At 39.3% G+C, this 21,257-nt stretch overlaps 1 protein-coding gene across 2 annotated transcripts in view; it reads right to left on the bottom strand.

The window, feature by feature from the left end:
- Nucleotides 1–1,807: 1,807 nt before the first annotated feature.
- The window catches only part of MINDY3 (MINDY lysine 48 deubiquitinase 3), a 44,704-nt gene continuing 25,254 nt past the window's right edge, over nucleotides 1,808–21,257 (bottom strand). For both annotated transcript variants that reach the window (XM_081345470.1, XM_081345471.1), the window contains exons 11-16: nucleotides 21,015–21,095; nucleotides 13,044–13,116; nucleotides 10,501–10,573; nucleotides 6,203–6,290; nucleotides 5,050–5,121; nucleotides 1,808–3,433 (exon numbers count right to left, since the gene is read on the bottom strand). In XM_081345470.1, the coding sequence (XP_081201596.1) occupies nucleotides 3,284–3,433; nucleotides 5,050–5,121; nucleotides 6,203–6,290; nucleotides 10,501–10,573; nucleotides 13,044–13,116; nucleotides 21,015–21,095 (537 nt within the window). In that variant the 3' untranslated portion in view covers nucleotides 1,808–3,283. The remainder of the gene's footprint in view (nucleotides 3,434–5,049; nucleotides 5,122–6,202; nucleotides 6,291–10,500; nucleotides 10,574–13,043; nucleotides 13,117–21,014; nucleotides 21,096–21,257) is intronic.

The following is a 21,257-nucleotide window of genomic DNA, read 5'->3' as shown; positions in this document are numbered from 1 at the left end:
TTACTTTGGGGTAGGCACACCCTTACAAATCATGCTAGGACTTATTTTCTCTTTGGGTCTTATTTTCAGGGAAACACAGTATTTATTTATTCCATTTCTGCCCATATGAGCCAAGTACTCTGGGTAGCTTACAGTTCTAAAATTATGAAGCAGTTAATTAAAAATAATTTTAAAAACCAAAAAAAATACATAAAGCAGCCAAGATACTTAACCAATGAGCAATGAAGTCAAGAAAGGAGCTCTTAATATCTTCAAAGCCCAGATTCAAGTACACAGCGAAGCTTTTAAAGCCTTACAAAACACCAGCCGGATTGGGGGCCATTCTAATGTCAGAGGAGAGAAAAGTCCATAAGGCAGGGCTACAGCAGGAATGGTTTACCTTCTAATTCCTGCAAGTCAACACTTTTTGGGTGATGGGATCTGCAGCATGCCCAATCTGCTGGATAGAATTTGATGGACTCTTGAAAATTAGATGGTCCCTCGGGTAATCAGGTCCCAAGCCATGTAGTGCTTTAAATGTGACAACCAGCACCTGGAATTGCACCTAGAAACACACTGTGATCCCACAGAGACGTTTCTTCAACTGAATCAATTGAAAATGATTTAAATTAATTTGGAACTCATATCTATTGTTTCTGAGTGGCATGATATCCTTGTGGTGAAGACACTCCCCTCCCACTTGGAGGGTTGAGAATTCAATCTTAGATAGCAGGAGATGCTTCAGGTTATTTAAAAAGATTTTTTTCATATTCATTGTTGTTCAATCACATTCAATTCTGTATGACGTTTTGCATTTTGATGCCCAGTGCAAGTTGCCATGCATCATCTCTCTACTATCAACCCTCATCCCACTGTTTCTGCAGTATAAAGTTTAGCGATTCTCCCTTTGTTTTCTCTGGAAAAGCTGTTTTACAGATATTTTCCTACGCTAGTTTAATTACCAGTTGAACATTTTAAAATATTTTCTAAAATACTTAACATATACACTTCTAAAATCTCAATTAGAAAGCATTTGTCAGAGGGTTTTATTAAATTAGGGGTTGTAGTATGCACCCAATTGTAAGAACAATACACAAAGTACATAAACAAGTCTATAAAACCACTATAAACTAGAACAGATTATAATGCCATTTCATAATCATGGGACTAATTACATAAGCTATCAAACTGAACTCTTCCTTCAAAATTTCAATAGCCATAGCAAACCACATGCTGGATCTCCTAGCCATATGATCTCTGAATTTCCAGAGCAATCCAAACACACAGGAGGAGGGCTGCATCAAGGATATTTAGCGATAACATCTTTTAAAATGTTATGAATCTTAGCTAAGAAAAATCTGTGGATCTTTTATTGAAACAATTAAACAAGTCCTCCACTTACTCATTACTCTTTAGAAGCCATTTGCCATCTGAAAAGGCTCATACTGGATTAGCAGATGTTACAGTTACAAATGTAAACTGCAAGTTTATTGTTCTTAGCAAAATAACTTTTTTGTACTAAAATGTAATCCTGCCCCTTAGAAATTAAGAGGGAAGTCTAACAAGAGTGTAAAGGAAATGATTCAGAGCCAGCGAAGTTAAGGGATGTCTGGAAAATAGAAAAACCCTAGAAGATAAAACTATTCCAAGGAAAGTAAGAGATTTTCCTTATAATGGGAAGGAATTTCGTTTTCTAATTTTAATAATTTTATGAAAAATCAGTGTTGGTACTTAGCTCATTAAGGTTTTGCAAAAAAAACAAACCACAACCAAGGCCACAGATTAACAATTGAATTTTTATTTGTAATTATAGAACAGGGGGGTCAAACTCGCAATGTCACATGATGTGTTGCTACGTATGACTTTTTTTTTCCATTGCCAGCAATGGGGTGGACACGGTTTTGGCATGATGCATCCGGCCCATGGGCCGGCAGTTTGATATCCCTGCTAAAGACGGTCTAAACAAAGACTACTGTCATTTAGCCAGTCATATTTCTTGTTCTCAAATTGATCAGGTGACTGGAATCTCGTTCATCACCAAAATGAAAAATGACTCAAGGCAGTTCATCTTTTCGACTGAAGGGAATGGGAAGCTCACTTTGTGGGACATGAAAGTATGACTACAATAAATGATTATCTCTAAGGTTATGCCAAAAAAATAGCAGTGATGAACCTTTGCTATTATGTTGTCTCAACAAATAAGCAATTGGTGCTTAAGAAAATAATTCTGTCAAAATTTAATCTTTAATGAAAAAAATACTTGTCAAGATTCCACATATCCAAATTATGATTCTCAGCAAGGAAGAAAATAATCCATTTATTATTGAATATTTTTTTTAATTTTGATTTGCTATATAATAAATACACTATACTACTTGAATAACAGATTACTCATGCATGTTAACATGTATAGTAGTGTGTAGGTATATGTTTATTAGTACATATTGAAAAGAGATATTTGGCAATAATAATATAAACAAAAATCATAGCGCTTTTTTGCAATTAGGCTTTTATATATCCTTTATACAACTCAGGATATTAATATGCAATTTTAAATCCTGCTTTGACTAATAGGTAAGCTTTAAGAATGGTATAACATCCAATAAATAGTATTTATCATTTATCACCAGCCATACTAAAAATCATTTTTGCTTCATTTTCAAAAAAGCTACATAGATAAGAGTCAGATTTTTAGAGAAAAGCAGCAGAGATGTTACTCATCTAAGCATATTTAGTGCAAATATCAATCTATTCCCCAAACTATGATATTCTAGTACAGGCCACAACCCTTTAGATAGGTTTCTGGCAGAAAACCTCCTGAAATGAGAATATAATAGTATTACCTGATATTTTTATAGTTCTTTATGTTTCAGTGAGGCTCGGACATTGGGACTCCCAACACAGGTTGTACCCTAAGGCAGTATAATTCAAATAAACTCTATGACTGAACAAGCGTGAAACAAGTGAATACTATGATATTTAAGACAAACGTAATCTACTGTGCAGATGCTGCCATATAGCTCACTTCCTTATTCTTTCTGGCTGAATGAGTAGGTTTATGGATGCAAACTCACATTTTACCTATTCTACTATGGCCAAACAGGAATTAGTTTTAATACAAATTAATTCATTGGTTTTCTTTTTTTTTTTAAAAAAAATTAACACTGAAAAAGTGGTCATTTACAATTTCTCAGTGATACCAGTGTATAGTTGCAAAGAAAAGTAAGTTTGTTTTTAGATACAGTCAGTTGCATATCCCACATTCATTCAAAATATTGGATGAATACAAAGTCTCTTCTTAACATCAGTTTAATGAAGGGGATCGATCTGAGGTCCAAAGTAGTTCTATATAGGGCCATTTTGTCTGCAAACAGCGCTTGATTGGTGTATCATCAGTTTGTAGCATGGGGTCTTCAAAGCCCATAATTACTGCTGTACCTTCCACATACGTGACCTGTCAAAATAGAATTAACACATTTAATCCTATATAAATTGAAATAATAAATAAATCCAGTTGCAAATAAACGTTAACAGAAATAGCCATTTTACACATGTAAGATATCTCAAGAGCCAAAGCATTGCTACAATATATTTTTGGCAGTATAAAAAAAGTTTAGAACTGTTAGGTTTGTCCCTTATTAAATGAGTTGTACTAATCAGAAACAAGCCTTTGAACTCTGGTGCTGGAGAAGACTCCTGCGAGTCCCTTGGACTGCAAGGCGATCAAACCGGTCAGTCCTAGAGGAGATCAATCCAGACTGCTCTTTAGAAGGCCAGATCCTGAAGCTAAAACTCAAATACTTTGGCCACCTAATGAGAAGGAAGGACTCACTGGAGAAGAGCCTAATGCTGGGAAAGGATGAGGGCAAGAGAAGAAGGGGACGACAGGGAATGAGGTGGCTGGATGGAGTCACTGAAGCAGTAGGCGTGAGCCTAAATGGACTCCAGAAATGGCAGAGGACAGGAAGGCCTGGAGGAACGTTGTCCATGGGGTCGCGATGGGTCGGACATGACTTTGCAACTAACAACAACAAATCAGAAACAAATGGCCGATCATCTACATCTTTCAAGTATATGCCTTTGAATTTGATTAGCCCTAAGAATCAAAATGAATGTATCATCTCATATGATAACACCCAGGGGTAGGGCCTTCTCAGTGGGTGCGCCTGCCCTGTGGAACCAGCTGCCTGCGGAGCTTAGGACTGCCCCCGACCTCCGTTCATTCCGCCGGGACCTGAAGACCTGGCTCTTCGAGCTCTCTGGCCCAGGCTGAGAATTTTTTAATTTTTAATTTTAACTGGTTTTTTTATTTTTCTCAGGGTTTTATTTAATCTTTTTAAATTTGTTTTAACGTTTGTATTGATTTTCTTTTAAATGCCCTGTAAACCGCCCTGAGTCCTTCGGGAAAGGGCGGTATATAAATCTAAATAAAATAAATAAATAAATAAATAAATAAATAAATATAGTAATGATATTACCTACTGTATACATGTAGATCATCTCATATGGCAATGGAAAGTAATCAGTGGTGTATACGTGGCCATTTTGGCAACCCCTGAAGCACCCAAGAACCACTACCCATTTGGTTTTCCTCAGTTACCAGTCAGAGCCCACGGGCCATCTCCACCCCCACCTTCATATGTGCCCTGGGGGACTATCTATTGCAAAGTTGGCTAAAATCTATGACTTTATTTATTTATTTTTATTTTAATTCCATTTATATCCCGCCCTTCTCCGAAGACTCAGGGCGGCTTACAAACTTAGCAGTAGCCTTCATTCTATGTATATGCCTGCTTATTAGGGCTTTCACACACACACACACACACCCCAAGCGGCATTATTACAAAGTCAGCTTAATTGCCCCCAACAATCTGGGTCCTCATTTTACCTACCTCGGAAGGATGGAAGGCTGAGTCAACCTTGAGCCTGGTGGGATGCGAACCTGCACTAATTGCAGGCAGCTGGTGTTACTTAAGGAGGCATTAGCCCACTGCTCCACCAAGGCTCTCCACCAAGACTTTCCTTTTCTAAGGAAGCGGCATCCAGTAATATTACAAGACATTCTTATACCTTTTCATTACAGTTAGACTGCTTCAATCCATTGTAGTGGTATACAGCAAATGATTCTTGAACCTTTGGGTCCTAAGAAGAAACATAGGGCAATCAATTTCAGATCATACACTAATTGCATGCAGAATATTTCTTTCATTGTTTTGCATTTTTACACACACACCCCTTTTTTTTTTGCTTTTTACTACGTATGTATTAATGGGAGCTGGTTTGGTTTAGTGGTACCAGGTTAGAAAACAGAAGACAGTGAGTTCCAGTCCTTCCTTAGCCAGAAAACCAGCCGGGTGATATTCAATGTCACAGAGTTGTTATTGTGGAAAAAATAGATGGTGTGTAGGATATGTTTGCCACCTTGAGTTATTTGTAAAAATAATAAAGGCAGGATATAAACAAGCAAACAGATAAACACAGGTAGTCCTTGACTTCAATCACAATTGAGACCAGAATTATTAAGCAAGGTGCTTGTTAAGTGAGTTCAGCTCAATTTTATGACCTTTTTTGCCATGGTTGTTAAGCAAATTACTGCAGTTGTTAATGTTAAGTGAATCATGTGCTCATTTTGCAAATTCCCCAATTGACTTTGCTTATCAGAAAGCCAGCTGGAAAGGTCACAAATGGCAATCATGTGACCCTGGGACATTGCAACCATTGTAAATACCTGCTGACTGCCAAGCACCCAAATTGTGATCACATCAATGTGGGGATGCTGTGTTGGTTGAAGGGGGAGAATCGGTTGTGAGTCACTCTTTTCAGTGTGGTTGTAACTTTGAATGGTCACTAAATGAATGGTTGTAAGTCAAGGACTACCTGTAAATATACTTCCAATGATTTATAGTAAATTAAGATTGTAATACTATGGCATTTTCTATGAAATAAATTTCACTGTGGAAGGAAAAAAGAAGACAACGACCAGCAGCAAAGAGTATAGACTCAGTGAAAGGGATGATGAGGAAACATTGTGAGACTTGAAAGAACAGGTCAGAGATAAATTGTCATGGCTAAAATCCAGGACTTTCTGGAAATTCATCAAATGAGCTAAAGCAAGACAATGTCTCTGCATTAGCACTGGCTCTATTGATTTCAGGATTGAGATTTACTCAATATTTATTTACAAACGCTCCTTCAGAGGAACACATAAATATGGTATTATTACCTGTTCAGGGAAAAATTCTTGAAGAAAGGGACCTAGTAAGATGATTCCTAGTCCTTCTGGATCTAATTTTGTTTTCATGAGATTTACACTGTTAAGATGAAACACATAAAATATGGCACATTCATATTTTTGCAGAACTAAATGCTTTATCTTTAAATGCCAAAAACATAGCAAATGCAAAGGAATGGCATTTTGTTGCCAAAATAAGGTTATTTATAAATCTATTTAAAATCAAAGCTACAACAATAATAAAGGCTCCATATTAGGTAAAGTTTTTTTTTTAAAAAAGATTGCTGTCTAACTCCTGGGATTATACAGCATTAACGCATTATCACCTTTCCAAATGTCTTGCAGAGGCCAGCCCTAATTTTATTATTTTGGAGGATGCAACAACAATATGCTCTAAACTGTAGCAGGATGGAGAAAATAAAATCTAAAGTCTATCAATACAGTATAGTGTACATTCAAATTCCTTGAAAGAAACAGGTTTGTTTTACATAAGTAATATTGTCCCATTTTATTTATCTATTTTATCTCCCAATTTATATAACTGCCCATTTCACTTTTACATGTCTTCAGACTGTTTACAGTAAAAAAGATTAAAAACACAAAGTATGTAAGGAAATAAAAACAAAAAGCAATTAGGCATGATCTAACCCAGTCATGTCAAACACAAGGCCCAGGGGCCAGATGCGGCCCGCAAAGTGGTTTCATGTGGCCCGCGAAGCCATCCTGGAAACAGTAAGGGAACGGCCCCCGCTGTCTTGGTCCTGGCCCAGGGTGGCCGGGAGCCAATGTACAATTTCGTGGTGGTCATCTATGCCATTCAGTCTTAGCTCCATCTGAAAACAGCGAGGGACCGGCCCATGCCGTGCCGGCCCTGCCCCATGGGCGCACGCTGGGGAGGTATCACCCTTTGTGAGAAATGAAGAAATGCACCATTGCCTGGAAGTGGCCAGCACATGGCCCTGCCTACTTCGGGCAGGCTAGGGGCTGGGCAGTGTTGTGCTTCTCTTCAGTTTCATGCCACCTGGCTCAGCGTCTCGGCACTGTGAGGAGAACACCCCGCTGCCTGGCAAAACCGGGCAGGCTGGGCAGCATTACACAGGTAACATCGACTCACGCTGCTCATGGCAACTCCTCCCACAGAGCCCACCAAGCCGGATATGTGAAGTAGGCAAAGGCCATGTGCTGGCCACTTCCAGGCGATGGTGCATTTCTTCATTCCTCACAAAGGATGACACTTCCCCAGCTGTGTTTCTTGCCTGTTTTTCTCCCTCCCTCATCTCAAATATTTTCCCACCACTCTGTTCTTAGGAAGGAAGGAAGGAAGGAAGGAAGGAAGGAAGGAAGGAAGGAAGGAAGGAAGGGGAGGGTCTGAGGGAAGTCCTACCTTAGTCCTGCCCTGCTGCCTTTTCAGCATCCCCTTGCCCCCTCCTCCTGGCCTAACCTGGGGGGGGGTCTCCCATCCTATTGCTAAGGAAGCTTTGTATACAACGCCAGGACTCCTCACATGGAGAGGGAGTGCGCCTCCCTCTTGATTTTGCCCTCCTACCCATCATGAGCAACCTGGCTAAGGAGAGCAAGCACAGCAGCAGCAACCTTGAGGAGGAGGTAAATACAGCTGGGCACCCCCTTGGGGAAGTGGGGCTGGGCTTAGTGCCACGCATGCTTGAGGGCTGGGCTGGGCATTTGACTTCTGCGCCACTGTCCAGCCCCCTCCCCATATGGCCTGAGAGGAACAGTGAGGCTCCTCCAGGGGACCATGCCTTGGCACTTCCCCAGTCCCATCTCCTTCTGCCAGAGACCCTCAGATCTGTCCCACTCCTGCCCAGGCCCCCGTAGGCACCCTTGACACGAATGATGTAGAGCTGGCCACACCCACCCAGTAGGCCATATACACTCCAGCCATGCCCACCCAGTAGGCCACACCCACCCGGGCCCCTGAGGGCAACCGCAATCCTGATGCGGCCCTCAATGAAATTGAGTTCGACACCCCTGATAACTTATCAACCATGTAACCAGGAGCTCTAATCAACACACAGGGCTTGAGGCTGGAGCACAATGCCATGTTTCCAAGACATTATAAAAACAGGGACAGGGCCAATCTAAACTCATGAAGAACAGATGCCACAGCAGAAAAGGCTATTCTTCTGGGACCTGCAAGCTGACATTCCCTAATTGTCAGTACCTGGAGCATGCCCTTCCTGTCAGATTGAGTAGAACTGATAGAAATAATTGGGGAGAGGTCCTGTAATTAGACCATCAAAAGCCACAAAGGGCTTTAAAATTGACCACCTCTAGAAACATACAGAAAGCTAATGGAGCTCATGAAACAGTAGTGTTACATGTGCTGAATGATGTTATATGCGCTGTGCAACTAGCACAAGTAATGCTCTGTCACACTTTGCACCACTGTGAAATTCTGAATATACTTCAAGAACAGCCTCAGATAAAGTACATTGCATAGTCCAATCTAGAGGTGATAAGGGCATGAGTAATCATGGGCAGGACCTCCTGATCCAGGAACAAGCACAACTGTTACTGACTCCCAGATCTGTGCAAAAGCCCTATTAGCCAGAGCTTCCATCTATTCTTTGAGCAGGAGCCATGAGTCCAGGGAGATCCCCAGATTGCACACCATCTTATCCAAAACCAGGAGGTCCAATAACCCAGAGCCACTCAGTCTTGCTTGGGTTAGGCAGAAGACTGTAGCCCTCATAGCCTCCAGGCATTGAGAAAGAACTTCCATAACATCACTCATTATTTTTGGTGTAAAGATATAAGGTTGAATAGAATCAACATACTATAGTTACCTCACCCAAAACTATTGGATTACCTCACCCAATGGCTTCATACATATGTTAAATAGGAAGAGTAAGTACCAAACCCTAAGCACGTCACAAAGGAAGGGCTGTCAGCTGGATATCTTCCTCATCATCAACACTCACTGGAACTGACTCAAGAGGAAGGAAGAGAATAGCACAATATTGTGCTGTCCACCCCCAACTTCTGGAGCCAGTCTAAAAATTAGCCTTGGTGGAGCAGTGGGCTAATGCCTCCTTAAGTAACACCAGCTGCCTGCAATTAGTGCAGGTTCACATCCCACCAGGCTCAAGGTTGACTCAGCCTTCCATCCTTCCGAGGTAGGTAAAATGAGGACTCAGATTGTTGGGGGCAATTAAGCTGACTTTGTAATAATGCCGCTTGGGGGGTGTATGAAAGCCCTAATAAGCAGGCATATACATAGAATGAAGGCTACTGCTAAGCTTGTAAGCCGCCCTGAGTCTTCGCAGAAGGGCGGGATATAAATGGAATTAAAATAAAATAAAAAAATAAAATAAAAATACCATGATATTATCAACTGCCACTTGAAAGTCAAGAAGAGCAAGGATGGACACATGAACCCTCATCCCTTTCCCACCAGAGAACATCCAAGGTGTGAATGATGCCATCTCAATCTCATATGCAAGGTTCAACCTGACTGAAAGGGGTCACTACAATCTGCTTCTTTCAGAGTCTTCTAAAGCTACAAAGCAATCACCTTCTCTACAACCTTCTCTAGAGGTCTGCCAGTGTATTATGCAAATTTTTGCCAACTGTTGATTTGAGTAATTTGACCATTTCATGTATGTTTTGGACATGAATATTAGAAATTAATTCTTTCACATTTTATAACCAAGCAGTATGACTATCTCAATTAATTGTACAACTCACTAATCATCTAACCTAAATTATTCATAGCACATTTGCAGTATAAAATGGATGACTGATCCATTATTGTTCAGTTATTATATACAAAACAGCATTAAGCATTTCTTCAAAACACACATGTAATACAATGAAAATAGCCTGTTCAAACATTATAATTTGGGTTAAAATAAAAATAAAGCCACATTTTGGACCAAGTAGCTCCCTTATGAAGTAATATATTTCTGGTTTTGTAGTTTCAGATACATAGATAGAACCTATGACTCTTTCCCTTTCTCTCTGTAGACAACTTCTGAATTCTATTCATAAATGTCTCTGGTGATAGGAAGCTTCATAACAATACATGGAAATTATCTGCACAGGTCTCTTTATATTTGTGCCTTTATTTTAACTCCAGGAAAGGCTAAGGTGTCTTTGCAAAACTAAAATATGAAATGGACAAATTTCATTGACTTCTTTTAATAGATACATATTATATTATAGAAGATATTCACCTGGTATATCATAAAACTTTATCCCCACAAAATTACCACAGTGATTTGATATCATAACCACAGGCATACTTACTAATACTTACTAATACTTACTAATCAGGATCTGATACAAGATCCAGGGCCCTCATTACATCTTCTAGAAGAGCATCAGGTATAAAGCCATTATCTGAGAAAAAAGTAGTTTAATTATCATTTCCACATGTTTTTGTTGACTGATTAGCACTGATACTTTTTGAGTGGGAAAAAGTCAAACTTTATTCATATGTAGGTGTGAAAGGCAATCTTATCAAGGTGCTCTCATGCAGTTCAGGAAATTTTCCACTTTTCTAATATCATACTCTGGGCAGGGTAACTATGTCTATTACAGTGTCACAATCACTGGCTTAATGCCTCAAAATGATGGAGCTTTTGAGCCTAAAAACCATAAATTGACATCTATGCATTCATAGTTCCAGAGAATCAGGGATAGTTTAAGGCAGTGGAAGGATACGGACTTGTACTGGGTCCTATAAAAGTGGAGAACGCCTAATTTGGGTACTTATTATGTCCTCACCTCTGATCCCCCTGCTGCTCAAACTTATTGCAATAGCAATTATGGATGTTCCTGCCTTTTTTCCTGACTGCATAAGACCAAGCAATCAACAGATGAAAAGCAGGGCAGGGTGTATGAGTGATAACAGCAGATGATAAGTAACTATCATTGAAGCTACACTGTCTTCCTGTTTATCTAAGTGTCCATGGTTTCAGACAAGAAGAGCTTCCCCGTTCTCAGCATCTCATAAAGAACAGGCTGAATGCCAGATATTCAGTAGATGGCAGAAAAGAGATACAGAAGTGTCTTCATTCTCTAATGTGTTTGAATTTCTGCATCCCAGAAATGACAATCTTAGGAAAAAAAACACAAAAATAAAAAGTCCCATGTGTGTCTATGTACAAACATATAGAGATTTGGAAAGAAAAACAACGAAGTATTGGTGGATGAGAAATGTCAGTGTGCGTATTTATTTATTTGTTTATAGTATACGATGTACTATGCTCCTCTAGAGGGCCTCCTCAGGGTCCCACCAGTCAGGGAGTGCCGGCGGGTGATCCCCAGGGGGAGAGCGTTCTCAGTGGGTGCGCCTGCCCTATGGAATCAACTGCCTGTGGAACTCCGGATCGCCCCCGACCTTCGCTCGTTTCGCTGGGACCTAAAAACTTGGCTATTTGAGTTAGCCGGCCTGGACTGAGGGGTTTTAAGGTTTTAAATTTTAAACTCTTTTGGGGCTATTAATTTAATTTTATTTTAATTTGTACATAGCACTGTTTTAATTTGCCCTGTAAACCACCCTGAGTCCCTCGGGAAAAGGGCGGTATATAAATCGAAACAAACAAACAAATAAATAAATAGACGGGAACTTCAATTAGTCTGGACCAATGTCTGAGAAAAGAGTCAGGTATTTAATGTTTAAATGTGCAAGGTATATATGTGAGCAGATAATAAAACAAACAAAAATAAAGTTGTGAGTTTCAGAAACATTGTGTTTGTTACTTAGAGTGGATGTAAAGGGAGTCGTACAGGGTAGCAATTTGTTCAGAGGTTTGCTAGCTTATCCAGAATGCCAAAATCAAATACTTTAACATTTATGAACAAAGAAGAAAAAGGACTGATCTTGTGTAAGGGTGATGTGGATGCTGGCAGCAGAAAGGTGTTCTGCAAAACTTTGCTAAACCACCAAAAATCACTAAGCAGTGCCAGGAAAGGGCATAAATATCAATAGCAGTCCATCCTAGCTTTTCAGCATTTATATTTCCCTTTCTCAGGAAATGTTAAAGGTTACCTTGGCTGAGCTTGGCCAGACTTTTGCTGAGGGATATGGAAGGTACATGCAGTACAGGCAAAACATGCCATTCTTCCTAATCTACTTTCTCTCTTCCAAGCCAAGAGAGAGGAGGCAGAAGAGAAGGGGAATTATTTAATAGCATGAACAGCCATTTTGATAGAGATAATGTAGCAGACATTTTATAATTGGATTTTCACAAAGCTTGTGACAACAGTTTTACACGGTCCTCTTGAGTAAGCTTAGTAGCTTGAGTCAAGCCACCTCATAGATAAGTAACAAATTAAAGCTCAGTAAACTGGAATAAATGGACACAGTGACATTACTTAGGTAAAAAAGATTATTAGGGCAATTTCTAAAATGAGGCAATTGCTACAGCATAAAGGACAGAAACTCAGTAAAATAGATGTTCAAAATTAAACCAGTAAATTTATTCTAGATACTTCTTTAATATTTTAGTTCACATTCTGTAACTATGCAAGAATCTGTCTGCAATGTTAATCTATAGCTATGTGAAAAGAAGACAAACCTGGTGTTGCATTGGGCCTCAAATTTCATTCACTGGCCCTGATCTCAATCCCACAGCAGCAATTACTCAACATAGGAAGTTCTATTTAAGGAGCAGGATAAATAGTAGCCAATAACACAGAAAATATGGATATAACATTACAAAAATTCCAGACACTTTATATTATCTGTGAGAGATAACTTTACTGATGAAATTTGTTGAATTTTCACTTCAACCAATGCACGCAGGAAGAAACGCAGTAAATTAACTTCCTGGTAGGCAACTGAAATTGCCTCTAGATTGCTTACCCTCAGGATCATATGTCTGAAAGACTCGCCTGGCCTGTTCTGAAGGAGCTTCAGGAGCAACAAGACTCAGATCCTGAAAAAAAAATACATAAAATTTAATTGAATCACACTGTCATAGCTATAAGGAAAATAAAGGAAACATAACCTTCTAGAAGCCACTAGAAAAAGTCTGACAAATCTGTATTTTACTATAAAACATAGAATGAGGTCTTTACATAGATTATCTAGATTTAGATATTTAAAAGATAATTCAGCTACCACACCAAACAGTGGTTAAAGAAGCTTTAAAAATAACTTTTACATAGCCTCCTACCTACACAAGCTTATGAACACACAAGTCCACAAAAATTTTGTGAGCTGATGGAGAAAGAAGTTGTTTTCAATGTTGCCCCATTTGTTTCTATGTGGTCCCCTTCTTACTCCTTCTACTCGTTTTACTGCTTCTCCTTCCTCATTCATCTAAACACTATTGCATAAACTGTCTTGCATGTGATCCCTTACAACCTATGGGTTATTAGGAAAATGCTTGAACAGAACATTACTTTAATGAGATCTTTTAAGAAAACAATAGTTTGCAAACCTACCAACTATGCAACATCACAAATGATAATGAATCTTACTATCTCTCTAGCAGATGATTATACTAAACAGATAGCTACAGACTTATTATTTGACAGTCCAGATTAGTATACCAACAAGTGATACCTAAAGCCGTTAGCAATTATTTTTGATTAATATGAATCTCTTAATGCAGGTAAAATGACTTTCTTTGTACTAGAGAACAAAACAGATTATAAATTCCCAAATTGAGGTTTTGAGATTTTCTAACTTTTTTTAAAATGTTGAATGGTCAAGGACTGTTGAATTTTTGATGCCCTCTATGCTCAGTTGTTTTTTTTTTTTTTTGCAGACATTTCATAACTCAACTAAGTAACATCATCAGTGCAAGGGAGATTTGCATCCCCTATGGAAATAGCAAGCAAATAGGGTTTTCTTGCTGTTTATATATAGCAGCTTGCTCTTTGTGCTGATGACTGCAGCTTCTTTCTTTGTAATTGTCTGATTAGGTATTATTTCTTCCCTGATTTCTTACCTGATGCATTGGACATTGAAGCTCTTGCTGTATATCACAAGTGAAAGAATTAGCTTTACAAAACTTCTCTCTCACTAGATTTGTTACATAAAATTTTTATTCTCTCTCATTATAATTGAATAAAGTATTTTTATTGCAAAATACTGAAAGGCAAAATATTCATTCACACTTGGCAGCAGTAATATTTATTGACAAGTAAACTTTCCCCAGATGTATTTATTTTATCTTCCAAATCTCCAAACCTCCTGCCAAACACAAGCACTGAGGTTATGCATATTATCAAAATACATCCTCAATTCTTTATTTTCTATAGAAGAAATTCTATTTGCTGTTTTCCAATTTCTTTTCAAAGCACACCATATCACAAAGATAAGACATATAGTGTTTCACTCTTTAAATCATATTACTATTCTTACTGAACATTTTGCTGCCATTTAAATCTAGTTTTCCTTGATAATATAGGTTTATTTTAGGAACTCATGTTTACCCTGGAAGGCAAACACACATAGTCCATTAGTATATTTTAATGAACATTTGTCAGCTGTTTTCATTCTTAGAAATCAAAAACAGCACACACAAACCCTACAGCAACAGAACTGCTGATAGAATTTCCTGGATTCTGTTTTAACAAACCATTTTTAAAAACTTTCTAAATTTTGTTAATCTAAAACTAGGATGAAACTATATACAGTTACGATACAGTACAATATATATGCTATATAAGTGTAAATCCTCCTTGAAGAAGATATTATACAGCCCAGGAAAAATAAAATGTTTAAAATTCAATTAATAGCTTTCTTATTGCTCACTTCAGGCTACAATTCAGGTTAAGTATGGGCATATAGCAACATAGAAAAATAGTGAGATATGTGTTCAAAAAGTCCTGTACAGCTTGAAACCTTTTCAAATCTATTTGGAACTGTCATAAGATTGAAAAAAGTACACTTAAATTTAAACTTGTTACTAATTCAGTATAATTTAAGGCTATACTGAGTTGAGGCATGCCAAACAACCTCAGTCATTTAGATCAAAGAAGTAGTTGCTATATATAACAAGAGAACTATTCAAGTTTTATATTTTATACATCTCTTCTTCTTAGTGAAGAGTTTTTTTTAAAAAAAGTATGGACTTAATTTTATCTTCTATTTATTTCAATGTTATAGCCCTATATTTGCTTAACCCAGTTTACAAAACAACATCATTTAAGTACAGGATTTCAGCAATTAAATATTTTTCATATAAGGGCAGGATTTGATAATTAAATTCACACTGTGCTCAGAGCACAATAGCTAATTGAAATCTAAGACCACAGTGATATAAATTAAATTATTCTTTAATCCTATGGCTATTTAACAGATGATTTTAAAGTCATCTCATTGCACACAGAGGCAGCGTCTGTATCAGAATTGGATTTAATACTATATTACAATGTTGAGCACACTCTTGTACTGCAGTGAGTCTTGGACCCTTCATGTGCGGCAGGAGAGAAAGTTGAACACCTTTCATATGCGTTGTCTCCAACGTATTCTTGGCATCACCTGGCATGACAAAGTTCCAAATAGCGCAGTCCTGGAATGTGCTGGAATTTCTAGCGCAGTCCTGGAATGTGCTGGAATTTCTAGCATATGTTTTAGAACTGATTTTGAAGCATCTTAATATATGTCAAATAAGAAATATTAAAACTTTGTGAATACTGGTGCAATTATACGGATAACAAAAATTTACTAGTCTGTTTGTCGCCTGTTAGCTATTTGATCATTCTGTAGACAGTAATGTATTTGACAGCTGCTGACTTGCCCACCTACGTTGCATATATTCTTGTATACAGCATTTAGTTTCATTCTTTACAAGTGCAATTAAATAACCTTGCAAATTCATTTCATGTTGTCTTTTGAAGTGGTAAGAAACAAGTCTGATTTTTTTCATTGTCTCCTTGTGTTGAAATGTGTATACCAATATACACAATATTTTATTACTCCCTAGTGGGCAAAGGTCAACCAGAGGAACACCACCCTCTGGGCCCAACCAAGTCTCCGTGATGCAGGCCAGGTCCGCGTGCTCACCCTCAACTAGATCTCGGACAAGGGGAGCCTTATTAGCAACGGACCTGGCATTCAGGTAGACCAGCCTGAGCTCAGGAGGCTGCACATCCCTGCTCCCGGGTCCTCGGGGAAGAGACAGAGGGTCGGAGCGTCTCACCGCTTGTAGATAGCGGAGATGACCCTCCCGATGTCGATACGGCCCTCTGTTTGCCTGGACTCCAACTGGGCAGAGTCTGACGAGCAGGACACGGGCGGTCTTGTCGACGTCATCTGGGAAGAGTTTGATCCTGTGACTCCGAAGGAAGTGGACAGGATTATGAGGAGGTTGAGCTCCTCCACATGCCTATTGGACCCGTGCCCTTCCTGGCTGGTTTATGCAGCTCGGGAGGGGACACGAGGCTGGTTCCAAGCGGTCATATCTGCTTCCTTGAGTGAGGGTCACTTCCCCGCCGCCTTGAAGGAGGCGGTGGTGAGACCTCTCCTCAAGAAGCCCACCTTGGACCCAGCTACACTGAATAACTTTCGTCCGGTCTCCAACCTTCGCTTTCTTGCAAAGGTTGTTGAGAGTGTGGTGGCTCATCAGCTTCCTCAGGTCCTGGATGAAGCGGATTATCTAGACCCGCACCAATCGGGTTTCAGGCCCGGCTACAGCACGGAGATGGCATTGGTCGCGCTGATGAATGATCTCTGGAGGGCCCGGGACAGGGGATATTCCTCTATCCTAGTCTTATTAGACCTCTCGGCGGCTTTCGATACCATCGACCATGGTATCTTGCTGCGGCGCCTCAGGGGTCTGGGAGTGGGAGGCACAGTTCTTCGGTGGTTCTCCTCCTTTCTCCTGGGACGCTCGCAGTCGGTGTTGGCAGGGGGACAAAGGTCGACCCCAAGGTCTCTCGTTTGTGGAGTTCCTCAGGGGTCGGTCCTCTCGCCTCTCCTGTTCAACATCTACATGAAACCGCTGGGTGAGATCATCCGTGGTTTTGGAGTAGGTTACCATCAGTATGCTGATGACACCCAGCTTTTCATCTCGACTCCAAACCACATCAGTGATGCCCTCGACGTGATGTCCCGTTGCCTGGAAGCGGTCCGGGAATGGATGGGGAGGAACAGGCTTCAACTCAACCCGGACAAGACTGAATGGCTGTACATACCGGCATGCCAGGATATTCAGAGTATTCCATCCCTTAATATTGGGGGTGAGTTATTGCCCCCCGTAGATAGGGCCCGCAACCTGGGTGTCCTCCTAGACTCACAGCTCTCCTTAGACGATCACATAGGAGCTGTGACCAGGGGGGCTTTCACTCGGGTTCGCCTGGTGCGCCAGCTACGACCCTATCTGGACCTGGATGCTTTGCGTACAGTCACCCATGCACATGTGACCTCTCATCTTGACTACTGCAACGCTCTTTACATGGGGCTGCCCTTGAGAACCACTCGGAAGCTTCAACTGGTACAGAGTGCAGCTGCACGAACACTTTGGGGGCTTCCAGATACTCCCATATTACACCTCTCCTCCGTGAGCTGCACTGGCTTCCAGTTGCCTTCCGAGTGAAATTCAAGGTGCTAGTGATGACATACAAAGCCCTACATGGCATGGGTCCGGATTACCTATGGGAGCACCTACTGCCAGCGTCAACACCCCTCCGTCCTGTGCGCTCCCACAGAGAGGGCCTCCTCAGGGTGCCACCGGTCAGAGAATGCCGGCTGGTGGCCCCCAGGGGGAGAGCTTTCTCGGTGGGTGCGCCAACCCTTTGGAACTGCTTGCCAACCGAAATCCGGATGGCCCCCGACCTTCGCACCTTTCGGCGTGACTTAAAGACCTACCTATTCCAGCAAGCCGGCCTGGCCTGATAGATTTTGGGGTTTCATTTGTTTTACTATTACTTTACTGTATACTTACCTTGCCCTGTACACCGCCCCGAGTCCTTCGGGAGAAGGGCGGTATATAAAACAAAATAAATAAATAAATAAATAAATTTACACTGGCTTGGGCATGTCGTAAGAATGGCTGATGGTCGGATTCCGAAAGATCTCCTGTATGGAGAACTAGTGCAGGGAAAGCACCCCAGAGGGAGACCAGAGTTGCGATATAAGGATATCTGCAAGAGGGATCTAAAGGTCTTGGAAATGGACATTAACAGCTGGGAAACCTTGACCTCTGATCCTCAGCTTGGAGGCTAAAGACACAGCATGGTCTCCTCCAATTCGGAGAGACACTTGTGCGGCAGTCTGAGGCACAGAGGCAGTCCCGGAACCAGCGAAATCTGGGGGCTGGTCAGGGGACAGACTGTATCTGCCCTCAGTGTGGAAGGGACTGCCACTCTCAAATTGGCCTTTTCAGCCACACCAGATGCTGCTTTAGGACCCCTTTCCAGAGCACGATACCATAGTCTCTCGAGACTGAAGGATGCCATAGAATAATGTTGAAAATGCTAATATGCCATAGCATAATCAAAGTAGTTTAATCTGAAATTATGTGTAATAATGAGCCGTTTGCATAATTCATGTGTTTCTTTTCCGACAGGTAGAAATTTATATTGCAAAATATTCAGTTAAAAATAACATCCAGAATAACTACGCACAAGACTAAGATTTAAAAATATTTTTACATTGTCTCCTTAGTACTTTTCTCTTACTAGGGAGTAATAAAATATTGTGTATATTGGTATACACATTTCAACACAAGGAGACAATGAAAAAAATCAGACTTGTTTCTTACCACTTCAAAAGACAACATGAAATGAATTTGCAAGGTTATTTAATTGCACTTGTAAAGAATGAAACTAAATGCTGTATACAAGAATATATGCAACGTAGGTGGGCAAGTCAGCAGCTGTCAAATACATTACTGTCTACAGAATGATCAAATAGCTAACAGGCGACAAACAGACTAGTAAATTTTTGTTATCCGTATAATTGCACCAGTATTCACAAAGTTTTAACATTTCTTATTTGACATATATTAAGATGCTTCAAAATCAGTTCTAAAACATATAGCAGATTACATAAATGTGAAAAGATGGGTGACTTTTTTGAAGTAAAGTATATAATACAACAAAACCTATACTAGTTTTTTAACTAGATTTTTAAACAATATACTTTCAGTTCTTTGGATATTGGATACAAAGAATAATGTATTTATAAAAAATAGGATAGGACGATATTGCTTTCATTTCTCAAGTGGTACAAAATAAGTTTGCATCACATCCTCTCTTATTCCTTTTTCAATAGGTCAGTTATTTGTTCGTATTCAAAATGATACAGCTTATATGGTCAAAACATTTTGTATTGTACATTCAGAAGTAGGCAATCTTGATCTGTCTTCAATAAGAAACAACTGTTTATGAAACTTTCTGAATATTGTAGTTCATACACTATGGTATCTACACCTTTTTAAAATATAAAACATTTTGCAGTTATTTCATTTAGCAGTAAACTACTAAAAACCTTGAAAGGAAGTAAACAGAAAACATTTTTCTTCCAAAGGAAAAACAATGAATTCAACCCATTAGGTGTATAAACAATTCTATTTTTATGGTCCATAGTTAATAATGAGTAGTAAAACATTTAGAATTTATACACAATAAAATTAGTTAGAAAAAAATGTAGGTGTGCTAGATTCAGCAACACAGAAATAGCTTTGCTTACTGATCTAATTCTGCCTTGCGTGAACGTATCTTAAGAAATAAACTATAAGGAAGTTTAAAGTTTGGTTTTGATCATGAATACATGTATCATTAATGCTCAAAAACAACAAAGTTCTTTGGTTTTTCTGGAATTCATTATTTTTACTTAATATTTTCCTCATTAAAGTTTCTTGAACTCCCTTAGTCTGATGCTTCTGTTATTTTTGTTTTTCTGCTGGTCATTCTTAGCTTTTCTTTTTAAAAAATCATTCAGTTACTGCAAATTTGATGGGTGCCGAATGATGGAGGATTTAATTCAACATTTAAATAATGTTGAACTGAAGCAAATTTCACCTCTTCGGCTCATAAAAAAAAACAAATTTAATATAAGCAACACCTGCGGCCGACGTCAACTTCCCTCCGTCCAGTGCGCTCCCACAGAGAGGGCCTCCTCAGGGTGCCTCCGATCAAAGAATGTCGACTGGTGGCCCCCAGGGGGAGGGCGTTCTCTGTGGGTGTGCCAGACCTGTGGAGCCGGTTGAGCTCTGGATGGCCCCCGACCTTTGCTCCTTCCGGCGGGATCTAAAAACTTACTTATTTGAGCAATCCGGCCTGGTTTGATGGGGTTGGGGTTGGGGTTTTAACATGGTTTTACTTATTGTATATATCGGGCATAATATTTAATTGTTTTTTAACTTTTGTACTTTGTCTTTTAATACTTATTGCCCTGTACACCGCCCTGAGTCCTTCGGGAGAAGGGCGGTATAAAAATTTAATAAATGTAAATAAATATAAATATAAAGCCATTTCTTGTTTTGATGAGCGGTTCTGGATTAAATCAGAACCATCATTTATTTGCAGCACTGAAAAAATCACAGATTATAATACATGTAATATAATACATAACTTTCTAAAAATATCCATGTATGAATTTGTTGTTTCTGAAAAAAATATTACAAAGGGGTTTTGTTTCTTTGCCATACCAAACAATCAAGAATGTTTTGAAGATATTTCAATCATAACAAGCCACATGTTTAAAACATCCTTTAAGTCAAGTAGATTTGGAGAAATATCTTTCATTACCAATCAGCTTTAAAATACAAACACTATTGTGTGGAAAAACTATTATACTTTAAGAAAAACTTGAACTGTAAGACTCAAAGAGGATTATTTGGCCCTAAACATTGAAATAAAAAGGGAAGAATCCTACCTTGGCAAAAAAGACTGTAAGATGAGTTTCACTGCCAAGTATCCAAATAGGGAATTTTGGAGACTTCAAATAGGATCCAACCTAAGAAAAACAAGAACATTAAAACAAAACAAAAATGAATTAGCACATTTCTAATAGAGCACATAATGCATATTTCTGTTTCAAAATATTGGTGGGTAAACAAGACTCAGAGTATTCTTAAGGAAATGAACTCTACTTCTGGACACTGGCTTTCTAACTATG

This window comes from Vipera berus (genome assembly GCF_964194415.1).
Source record: "Vipera berus genome assembly, chromosome: Z".
Lineage (NCBI taxonomy): Eukaryota > Metazoa > Chordata > Lepidosauria > Squamata > Viperidae > Vipera > Vipera berus.
This window is presented reverse-complemented; position numbering and strand designations above follow the sequence as displayed.